Below are 10,869 nucleotides of genomic sequence, written 5' to 3' on the forward strand. Positions count from 1 at the left end.
AGACCATGATGTTTTGTTTCCACGTTCCTTATCGCTGGTGCTAGTCGATTTCTCTCATCTCCCGCGTCTGCTTGGTTGATACAGATGCTCTTTGATACGTCGAGTTCGCAGCTCGGGTATCCAGTGGTACTCTATATTTTGTACAATTTTCTTTTATGGAATTTATCATATAGGTGATGAAGTATGGAGGAAGGCCGTCAAGCGTGTGGTTATGATTCTTCAACCCTTGCTACTCATGTTTCTTTGAGGGAAAATTCAACTCATTGTTGGCGTATTAAACACATCAAAATTTGTATTCCATGCCATTTACACGGTTCAGCAGTGAATATAATACATGTTCAGTTTGCAAAAAAAAAGATTAATTATTTCACCATTGTGAACTAACCTTCATAAGCAGCGATTCTAATATTGTTTACCGTAATGTTCGGTTTCCACGTCCCTTATAATGTATTGTTAACCTTTAGTTAGAGGAATTAGAGTTTAGTGAGAAGAGAGTTGTATAGAGATTATTCATGGGAAGTGTCGTTTCATTCCCAAATCCCCCATTTGGTGTTTAATGGGAATTATGTGTCGGGGTGTGATAATAAAGCCTATTCCTTTGCTTGACAGAGGGGTGGATTCATGTGGGATAAGTGCAGAGATGGAACATAAGTTATAAGGAAAGGTGAAGATGTGTGTAAAACAATTTCCTCCCGATTTCCGGCCCCCTCCACGGTGTTAATATAATAGTGCAAGTTAGACTCTTTAAGTCTCCTACCTAGTCCCTCCCAAGCTTATATTCTCTCAAAAATCTAAATTATTGTTGAGAGCATCCATGAAGGGCACGTGCAATTTATAACTATTTATATTATTCTACTCGATGCAATAAAACACGCCAAAATTTATCGCTCAAGCAAGTCTATGAATTTTCAGCCCTCTCTTCCCCATGCAATAAAACCTGCCGCTCTGCCATTGCAATAAAACCCGCCCGAATTTATCTTTGGGGCGGCATGTGGTTTTATGACTATGACCTCTTCAGCCCTTCATAGTCTCGAGTTATTAAATTACACTCATGTTGGCATATTAAACAGAGCAAACTTTATTCCATACGCTTCATGCCACGTACGTACTCCCTCCATTTTTATTTAGTCCGCATATTAGCTTTGGTCAAAGTCAAGCTTTGTAAACTTTGACAAAGTTTTAAACAAAAATATTAACATATATAATAACAAATCAATACTATTATATTTATTATTGAATGTACTTTCACATGATGTAGATTTGTTATGATAAATATTTATATTTTTTTCTATAAATTTGGTCAAACTCTATAAAGTTTGACTTCAGTTAAATCTAATATGCGGAGTAAATAAAATCGGAGGGTGTACGTATACATAGAATATACTACTGCTCCTACAGTTTCTAGATTTTTTTTTAATCTTTTTCACGATTCAGACAGCGGCACGCCTCACGATAAAAGCCAACGAGAAGCCTCCTCTGCTCCCTGCTAATCCTGCCCGTAAACACACTCTTCTCCCTCCTCCTCCCAAGAATCCCCGCGGCTCAAGCAAGGGGGACAGGGCGGCCGGAGGCGGCCGGCGCACCGACCGCGCTACACCTCCACGTCGCGGGGGCGGCAGCGGGGCTCCTCCTCCGTGCCGGCGATGGGCGCCGACGAGGCGGCGCCGGGCGGCGGCGGCGGGATCCGGGTGCTCCTGCGGCGGAAGCAGGTGGACTCCGACCGGGCCCGCGCCGCCGGCGGCCAGCAGCTCGCCAAGGAGCTCTCCATCACGCAGCTCATCGCCATCGGTGCGCGCTCATCATTGCCTTTTTCTCTCCTTGGACTTCCCGTGGATGATCTTTTTTTGTGGGGAATGGGTCACATGCGGAAAGCGCCAGCTTTGACCTGCCTTCCGGGTTAATCGTTCGCCTCCATGGCTCAAGGCGCCAAGCTTTCGCGCCGCGGATTGTTATCTTTGGATCTTTCAGCTCGTAACAGTGAAAAAAATTACTCTGCTCCGATAGGCGTATCGTTGGTTCTGTGGTGTGATTTTCTGCAGAGTTTTTACCTTTTGGATTCCCCTCGCGTCATTCGCCCACACGGCCGCCAAATCCAAAATCCGTTAGGTCTATGTATAATACCGAACACACACTAGAATTGGTAGTAATAAATGTTGTTGCCCAGAGCGCAGAAGTTTCCACTGAAGAACAGCTAGTACTATTTCACATGATTTGAGATGAATTCAATTACTACACGCGGTGTGGGATCTCAATAGGAATGTTTTGATCAGGAGATGGACTATGAGATGCAGATTCCGTCCATTTGTAATACTACTTCCATGGAGGGTTGAGATGTAGTACTATCTGAAGTTCAGGCTTGTGCCGTGTCTACTACTCTTGTGCTTGTTTGGTTGTTGCCGTGTCAGTGTTGGTACGGTGGGTGGCTGGGTGGGTCCTCCCTCAGGATTCCAATCCCCAAATCTTGCTACATACCTTGATGATGCATACTCTGTTTGATGTAGAAATGGTTACATGCTTCTGAAATGCAGAGTGTTCTTAACACTTGTGCAGAGTTTATTTTCTGTCTTGCACCGATCCCGGTGTTTTATGTTATGATGAAAATAGTGCTCATGGAACATCTATTTTGTGTCATCTTTCAGGCGTCGGTTCGACGGTTGGAGCCGGAGTCTACGTTCTCGTGGGGACGGTTGCCCGGGAGCACTCTGGCCCGGCACTGACGCTCTCGTTTCTGATCGCCGGAATAGCGGCTGCGCTTTCCGCTTTCTGTTACGCGGAGCTTGCTAGCCGCTGCCCTTCCGCGGGAAGCGCCTATCACTACTCGTACATCTGCGTTGGCGAAGGGTAATTTGCTGAAATGCTGGAGTGCACATTGTTCATGAAGTGCCGTATTCCAATGATCGGATGTTCTCACACTTTCTTTTGACATTTTGTTCTCCTAGGGTTGCATGGTTGATCGGCTGGGCTCTCATACTGGAGTATACAATTGGCGGATCAGCCGTTGCCCGCGGCATATCACCCAATCTAGTAAGTGGGTTTTTTCCCTGTTTCTGTGGCATGTTGGTTAGTAGTTTCACCTTCCATCTCTCCTAACATACCCTGTCTATGCGTTTAGGCGTTATTTTTTGGAGGACCAAATAGTCTGCCATGGATTCTAGCACGCCATGAGCTCCCATGGTTAGATGTTGTTGTTGATCCTTGTGCTGCTGCCTTGGTTTTCCTTGTCACTGCCCTGTTATGCGTCGGGATAAAAGAGGTTACAGGCTTCAACACTTCAGAAACACCTTTCGTGCTACTTCCTCGAGAAGTATAGCCTATGATATTTACTCCTTGTTTTTCTTTGTAAAACAGAGTACATTCGTGCAAGGAATTGTGACAGTCCTGAACTGCTGCGTGATGCTATTTGTTATTATAGCCGGCACTTACATTGGATTCCAAACAGGATGGGTCGGCTACAAGGTGTCTGGCGGGTAATGTAAAAGCTACTTTTTATTTAGTTTTCTCTATTTTGTAAGTAGTGTGCTTAACCACTTTTCTCTACAGATTTCTGCCATATGGGGTGAATGGAATGCTTGCTGGATCAGCGACAGTTTTCTTTGCCTACATAGGCTTTGATTCAGTTGCGAGCACCGCTGAGGAGGTAAGGACAGGTTCCATTTCCCAAATTGACATGCATGGCACGTCTTTGCACCCACTGGATCGGCGGCATTATTAAGAACTCTTCTGTCTAAACTTCCATTCCAACAGGTGAGGAATCCACAACGGGATCTGCCGCTGGGAATAGCCACGTCATTGACGATTTGCTGTTCCTTGTACATGCTGGTTTCAGTTGTTATTGTCGGTCTGGTGCCATACTTTGCTATGGACCCAGATACCCCTATTTCATCCGCCTTCGCGAGGCATGGGATGCAGTGGGCAATGTAAGGACTCTCCCTTTGACACCTCTTCCATTTCGCCGGGCATCACTTGGTGTGCTTCCTGCTGAGGCCTTTTTTTCCTGCACTGTCTTGTTTTAGGTACCTTGTAACATCTGGTGCCGTTCTCGCTCTCTGCTCAACCTTGATGGGATCACTTCTGCCACAGCCAAGGATATTGATGGCCATGGCGAGAGATGGGCTGTTGCCATCCTTCTTCTCTGATGTTAGCGAAAAGACACAAGTTCCTGTCAAGAGCACAATCATAACTGGCATCTGCGCGGCTTCTCTGGCTTTCTTCATGGATGTTTCACAACTAGCAGGAATGGTAAGGATCTAGGAACCTTTAAATAGTTTCCATTTGAGAAATTTGATGAATTTTGGCTCAAGATGAGATTTCATGAAGATTAAGACTTTTATGAGTACTAAATATTGGACCTAAAGGAGTTAAGTTTGGTTGCAGGTCAGTGTAGGCACGCTCCTCGCGTTCACCATAGTCGCCGTCTCCATTTTGATCCTCAGATATGTTCCTCCAGATGAGGTACCCCTGCCATCCTCTCTGCAAACGTCGTTCCGCTTAAGCCAAGAATGTGATGAGGAAAAGGTGGGGAGTCCTCTTGGAGATGGGAACCATGAACAGGGGACGTCTGAGATTAAGGATGTGATCGTAGTAGAATCAATCAATGACCCTCTTATTGAGAAGCAGCTATATGCAAGTAAGTCTAGGAAATTGCATTTCGAGTTGGTCTAGTCTACATTTCTGAGCATGTGCATTTTACTTATCAGACCCTTTACTTATCTAGCTGGCTAACCGGTTTCTCTGTCAATCCATCAGACAAATTGGATGAGTTAAACCGGCGGAAAACCGCTGCTCGCAGCATAGCATCTGTATGCGTAGGGGTGCTAATCCTGACGGCTTCAGCTTCTGTAACGTTCCTGCCATTGTAAGTACGGACCGGGCATATCTTGTTCCCACGATGAACTTTCCTGTGCAATGAAATACTGACCTGTCTAACACGCATCCCTCACCTTTCACGTCAGCCTGGTGATGTGCTTATTCTGCGTGTTTGGTGGCCTGCTCCTCCTAGCTGGTCTCGGAATGCTCTCCTGGATTGACCAGGACGACGGAAGGCACTCATTTGGTCACTCTGGAGGTACACTTGCATCACAGCATTTTCATGCTTCTCTCCGTACTAGACTACTGGTAACTTGATGTCACAGCTCCTTTCTGCCGCTCCCTCTGCAGGATTCATCTGCCCGTTTGTTCCGCTGCTGCCGGTGATGTGCATTCTCATAAACACATACTTGCTCATAAATCTAGGGTGAGTACCTCAAAGCTCAAACAATTATCTCACTCGCTGATAAGTTTACTTTCGCCAACAAAACATTCAGAATGGAAGGATGCGTATGTATGTGTCTGAACATTGCCAACCTCTGTGTATGTTCTTCAGGGGTGGCACGTGGATGCGGGTCGGGGTATGGCTGGTGATGGGGGTCTTCGTGTACATTTTCTACGGCCGGACCCACAGCTCGCTGACGGATGTCGTGTACGTCTCCCTGGCTCAGGCAAACGAGATATACGGTTCTTCCTCTTCGTCAGCGTTTGTGGCCTAGATAGATACTGTCGCAGAGCATCCTTGAGAGATCATATATATGATCCGGGATCCATCTCACGGAAACCTCGAGCACCACCCTGATAGGAGGGATATTCCCCCGCTGTCGCTGCTGCATCCTGCATGGCAAGGCAGGGCATGGGATCTGAAGAATTCAACAAATTCTGAAGCTGTGTACATTGCAATTTGTAGATATAGCATCATCATATATATGTGGCTCGTTGGAGGAATGTAAATAGTAAATTTGTGCACATAGAAGTGTAAGACTTGCAATATGTGCAATATTGCAAGGGGTGATTCATTTAAGTGTACGGGAGTTTATAAAACTTCAGAGATCTTGGGGTGACATTGCAGCAGGAACCCATCCTGAATCATCGTCAGTTCTTCAGTTTGCCATGCAATATCTGATATTGTGATTCAGCACCTCCATTGCAACGGCAAGAGCAAACTTCACAGATAGATAAGCCACCATTTGTAATCGTACAGTTTCCACTTTATTTCAGTTAAAGAACACTTGTGCAGCTCCATGTTTGAGTATACAGCAACCATCAAACCCAAGCTCTTCACCAGATCAACTACATTACGACCGAATATCCAGAACCATCAAACCCAAGCTCTTCACCAGATTAAACCAAGCTATTCTAAAAACAGTAGTGCAATCAAATCCAAGCCAATGCCTTAGGAGAGAACAAGTTATGCACCAGACTAACTACATCAAAACGCATTACAGTATGGAGGCAGTATCAGTATATCCCCTTCTGTTTCCCCAGGTTCTCTGAAAAAATCATCTAGGAGTCGTTCTTGCGTAGGTTGTAGAAGATTGAGCCATCAATCGTCTCCATAGCCAGTTGATTCAACCGCAGAAGGATCAACAAGTAGGATCTTCCTTTGCGCCCTACACGACAAGGGCGTGAAAGGAAACGTCAATGGGATTTGTCTAGTGTAAAAGCATTTCACATTTCTGCGGGCAGGGAATGGCAAGTATAAGATTATAACATACCCAAGCCGATTGATGCAACATCATCCTGATTTAAACTTCCCTGAGCCTTATCACCACCAAAGTATGCATTTAGTTTTGAAACGGCGTCATGCAATTCCTGATAAAAAGAGAGGCCGCAAAAAAGGTAAGCATTGCAGTAGATTGCTTTGAGGTGGCATAACTAAGATAACACTACTATCGTCATGAAACCACTGCAATGCAGAGGCCAAAACAGAAAAGACGTTAAAGAGTTTATGGCAAGAGGCAAGAAAAGATATTGCATGATTTCTCCCTTCTACTCCCTCCGTTCCGAATTACTTGTCGCAGGTATGGATGTATCTAGATGTATTTTAGTTCTAGATACATCCATCAAGTAATTTGGAACGGTGGGAGTAGTAATTAATTCCAGTAACATGTCCGAATTACACGGACTGTGCTGTAACTTGTTGCCACTACAAAATAGACAACGTGCATAGAGTACTATGAGAAGCATTCCCGATTAGTTTTTTTAAGAAAGAAGTCAGACCTCCCATGATGCAAGAGTCTTCATGTAAGGAGGAAGTTTATCGTACTCCTCCTTCGACGCCCTTATCATTCCTTGGAAAGCATTGTCTTCACAGATTCAACAGAGATGTCAGTCATAAAAAGCAAGCATTTAATATATCTTCTAAACATAAAAGATACACTCTGCTGACCATCTTGCTCATAGGTTTCAGTTTGGGGAGGTGTGGGTTCTTCAGCTTCCTCCAAGATCTTTTGGTCATCATCAACACTGAACGGTATAAACACAAGGTGATTTTCAATGAAGACAAAACAAGTAAAGAACTGTGGAGAACAACAAAAAAAAGAACAGCCTGAAAAGGACATTGCAATAGACATCTCATATATATGTCTGTATTTCGTTGAGTTACCTTCCAAGTTTTCTGTCAGGCATCTTTGGGCTTGCAGAAAAATCAATATCTGCGACATCCGAAAGAAATTATTATCTCTATTCGATTTAGGACTTGCAGTAAAAAATACTAATATGTATAATGCATCTAAACAGTTGATTTAGGAAGATGCATTGCAAGTGTTCGTGTTCCGTACCTTGAGAGGACAGGGTAGCCAGACAAGCATCAGAAATCCCAAAATTCTTTAGTGACATGGAATCCTCAAATCTTACATGCAGTCAAGAAAGAACTCAATACTCTGTATCTCAATCACACAGAAACACAAAAGAATGATTTGATGCTGAATAGTGCAATGAAGTACAACGGATCTCCTGGTATCAGAGTAATCTGTACCCGACCTACACCAAGCTAACACCCTCTAAATAAAGAAGGATTGCCTACTATATTTCCAAAAAAACAGAAGCCCATTATTAATTAAAGATCAAGGTTCAGACTGGTGCATTCAAATTGTTAAGCTTATCCAGTATAACGAATCCCCAACAACCCAACCAATCATAACCTCCAATGTTTGCTGGTCCCAAATGATGGTATGACAGCATGATATTAGGGAGAATTACACATTTAGCAGGAAAAATTAGTAGTAAAGGTTAACAGCTAATAACAGGGGCAGAATAAGTATGGTTCAACTCCTAATGCGTATAAATCTTCAAATTCTGACTTCACTCACGATGCTGCAATTGTAAACCCTTACAGCTAGCCAACTAGGCGCAAGATGATATCTCGTATTTAGAGCCTATGCATCTCGAATTGTTATGTGCCCGGTCATAGATCACACCCAACACAATCAAAAGTGCATTTCTCTGAAAATGCCTTAGTAATGGAAGGATACAGTTCATCGTCGTCGTCGAAGTGCTTCCGGGCAGACCTGAGGACCGAGCTTGACCCTCCCAAGAGCCCATTCCCGGGGACATCAAGGTCCCCCAAGTCTGCACCTTCCTCCTCCTCTTCCACCTCGTCCTCCACCTCTGCACCAACAAGAGAAACCCCATGACCCTCAGCCAAAATATACGAACACTGCAGGGGCAGAGCTTCAAAAGTGACATCACCAGTGGGTTCCTGCCTGAAGTGGGTGGGTACACGCGGGATGGGACTCACCGGGGGCGACGTAGCCGAAGAAGACGAGGCGGGACTCGATGGCGTCGGCGTGGCGGGAGACGATGTTGTGCACCTCGCGGAAGTGGCCGAGGAGCTCCTCGACGGACACGGTGCCGAAGGCCATGGACTCGAGGCGCGCCAGGTCGGCGCCCGCCGCCTCCACCCGCCGGTCCAGCCCCTGCAGGAACGCGTTCGTCGCCGACTCTGCGAGGGAACACGCGCACACGTCATCCGTGAGCAGGAAGGAAGGAAAAGCGCTGGCTGGCGAAACCCTAGCGGGGGAGGGCGGCGAGGTCAGATGCGGTACCGAGGGGGATGGCGCGGCGGGAGAGGGCGTCGGAGAGCGCGCGGGAGGAGTCGTCGGCGTGGGTGAGCACCTCGGAGAGGGAGCCGCACAGCGCCGAGATCGACGCGTCCATGCCGCGCTGCATCGCGGCGGCGGCGGGTCGCCGGAGTTGGGGGGCGGCAGGAGGGGGAATTGGGGACGATTCCTCACTTTCTGTGGCGAGTTCGAATTTTCAGTGCGGACGGCCGGGAAATGAAATGGGTGGGCTCGCCGAGGGATTCACGGCCTGTCCCGAATGCAAGGCCCAACACTATATAGGCCTGTCTAATTTCTGTCTCATCCGTTTCAACATAAAAATACTTATTTTCTCAAAAAAAAATGGCAAACATTTTATTTTTAGCAAATTACATGGTCAAAAGCATTGCATGGAATTGTCCCGGGCATGACGATTCTTGCTCACAGAGATATCAATGCATCACCTCACTGCCCAATGGGTGCCCAAGATATCCCTCATATGGGCCTGTTTGTTAAGCTGCATACAGCCCAACTAGGGTCCGGCGTAAATTTGTCATGTTTGGTTGTCTGGACTGCATTTGATTCCTGGACGGTACGAACCTCAAAGCATTGTTGGGTCTAGTTTACTCTATCGGCTCCTAAGAGATACATGTGTCCATAGAAGTTAATGCCTTCACCCCGAGAGAAGGAGGATTTTAATCACTGAACCGAACTTTAACAAGATGGCCATATAAGATCGCATTTGATTGGTAATCATGGTATGCTTGACATAGTAAAGAAGGTACAACGCAGTCCACATTATTTTTCACCACGGTAGATAGTTATATTATTCACATATTTAATTGTTTTTCTTTAGGCCTCCAGTGCAGTGGATAACACCATCAAAAAGCCTGAAGACATTTTTGAATGAGGGAGTGGGTTCGGTTGACCTTTTTTTAGAGAGATCAATCGTGTCCGCTAATGCTCCAGATGTTGTGGATATATTTCAAGTCTTCTTGTCGAGATGTTAGAAATTTAGAATCCTAGGTTAGTTTGGTGGGCATCTTTTTCATTTATCTTAGGTTTTCATCATGTGTTAATCTAGGCCGTGAATGCTGGTTTGTAGCCGTCTCTGCATAAAATCTCAAATTGGAATTATGATTAGCATTTTTTTTTTTAGGCACAAGATGTGATGGACATGATAACGTGGAGCTATGCCACGTCAACATCCATTGATGCATGTGAAAGGGGCCACATCAACATGCTACCATACACAGAAAAAGGCACACCGCAACATGCAACCATGGATGTGAAAGCTATTACACTTATATTTCATAAATATTTTTGAATTTATATAACTATATAACAATCAAATATTTATGTTTCAACTTCATCAAAATATGTAGGAAACAATTCTGCAACACGTGCGGGTATTATCCATTTCTTACAAACATCAGGGACCTCACCTGGCCCCCAATTTAAGACAAGATAATTGGTAAGCAAATGAGTGTTTACCTGTTTACCAAATAATTTTTTTACACAATCATATTAATATAGACAGGTAAATCATGAACTAAACTACTATAATATTTATGCCTCCGCTCCAACATACATGCAATTATCTAGTTCAAGACAAAAGATACAACTAAAAAAAGTGCTTGATTTTTTCACAAAGAGGCCCTAAATTGAACAAGAAACCATTCCGGGCCGTCAAGTACCGCCTCACCATTGGATGTTGAAAGATCGTGGATGTCGCCTAGAGGGGGGGGGGTGAATAGGCGATTTAAAATAATTACGGTTGAGGCTTGAACAAATGCAGAATAAACCTAGCGGTTAATTTGTCAAGCACAAAACCTACAACAACTAGGCTCACCTATGTGCACCAACAACTTATGCTAAGCAAGATAAACTACTAGGTGATAGCAAGATATATAACAAGAAACAATATGGCTATCACAAAGTAAAGTGCATAAGTAAAGAGCTCGGGTAAGAGATAACCGAGGAACGCGGAGACGACGATGTATCCCGAAGTTCACACCCT

At 44.9% G+C, this 10,869-nt stretch overlaps 2 protein-coding genes across 2 annotated transcripts; one reads left to right on the plus strand and one right to left on the minus strand.

The window, feature by feature from the left end:
* The first annotated feature begins 1,403 nt into the window (after positions 1 to 1,403).
* On the plus strand, positions 1,404 to 5,870 carry LOC109780422 (cationic amino acid transporter 2, vacuolar). Its single transcript, XM_020339008.4, has 13 exons — positions 1,404 to 1,788; positions 2,640 to 2,841; positions 2,940 to 3,024; positions 3,113 to 3,253; positions 3,349 to 3,467; positions 3,541 to 3,637; positions 3,745 to 3,917; positions 4,014 to 4,239; positions 4,375 to 4,627; positions 4,747 to 4,855; positions 4,953 to 5,065; positions 5,158 to 5,233; positions 5,363 to 5,870. Exons 1-13 carry the CDS (start codon positions 1,644 to 1,646, stop codon positions 5,523 to 5,525), a joined length of 1,902 nt encoding a protein of 633 aa, XP_020194597.1. The 5' UTR covers positions 1,404 to 1,643; the 3' UTR covers positions 5,526 to 5,870.
* A 125-nt stretch (positions 5,871 to 5,995) lies between these two features.
* On the minus strand, positions 5,996 to 9,085 carry LOC109780423 (uncharacterized). The gene is made up of 9 exons (XM_020339009.4): positions 8,856 to 9,085; positions 8,549 to 8,752; positions 8,283 to 8,418; positions 7,590 to 7,660; positions 7,415 to 7,463; positions 7,199 to 7,275; positions 7,030 to 7,115; positions 6,525 to 6,621; positions 5,996 to 6,419 (listed from the first exon to the last, which is right to left on the minus strand). The coding sequence occupies exons 1-9, from the start codon at positions 8,977 to 8,979 to the stop codon at positions 6,313 to 6,315; spliced, it is 951 nt and encodes a 316-aa protein (XP_020194598.1). The 5' UTR covers positions 8,980 to 9,085; the 3' UTR covers positions 5,996 to 6,312.
* Between the last annotated feature and the right edge of the window lie 1,784 nt (positions 9,086 to 10,869).

Source organism: Aegilops tauschii, chromosome 5 (assembly GCF_002575655.3).
Source record: "Aegilops tauschii subsp. strangulata cultivar AL8/78 chromosome 5, Aet v6.0, whole genome shotgun sequence".
In the NCBI taxonomy this organism is placed as follows: domain Eukaryota; kingdom Viridiplantae; phylum Streptophyta; class Magnoliopsida; order Poales; family Poaceae; genus Aegilops; species Aegilops tauschii.

Coding starts and splice junctions, on each gene's coding strand:
- LOC109780422 (XM_020339008.4), top strand. CDS start 1,644: ATGGGCGCCGACGAGGCGGCGCCGGGCGGCGGCGGCGGGATCCGGGTG. Junction 4,628..4,746: donor TGAGAAGCAGCTATATGCAA/GTAAGTCTAGGA, acceptor TCAATCCATCAG/ACAAATTGGATGAGTTAAAC. Junction 5,066..5,157: donor CTCATTTGGTCACTCTGGAG/GTACACTTGCAT, acceptor CTCCCTCTGCAG/GATTCATCTGCCCGTTTGTT.
- LOC109780423 (XM_020339009.4), bottom strand. CDS start 8,979: ATGCAGCGCGGCATGGACGCGTCGATCTCGGCGCTGTGCGGCTCCCTC. Junction 8,753..8,855: donor CCGCCGCGCCATCCCCCTCG/GTACCGCATCTG, acceptor GTTCCCTCGCAG/AGTCGGCGACGAACGCGTTC. Junction 6,622..7,029: donor AGACTCTTGCATCATGGGAG/GTCTGACTTCTT, acceptor TCTTTTTATCAG/GAATTGCATGACGCCGTTTC.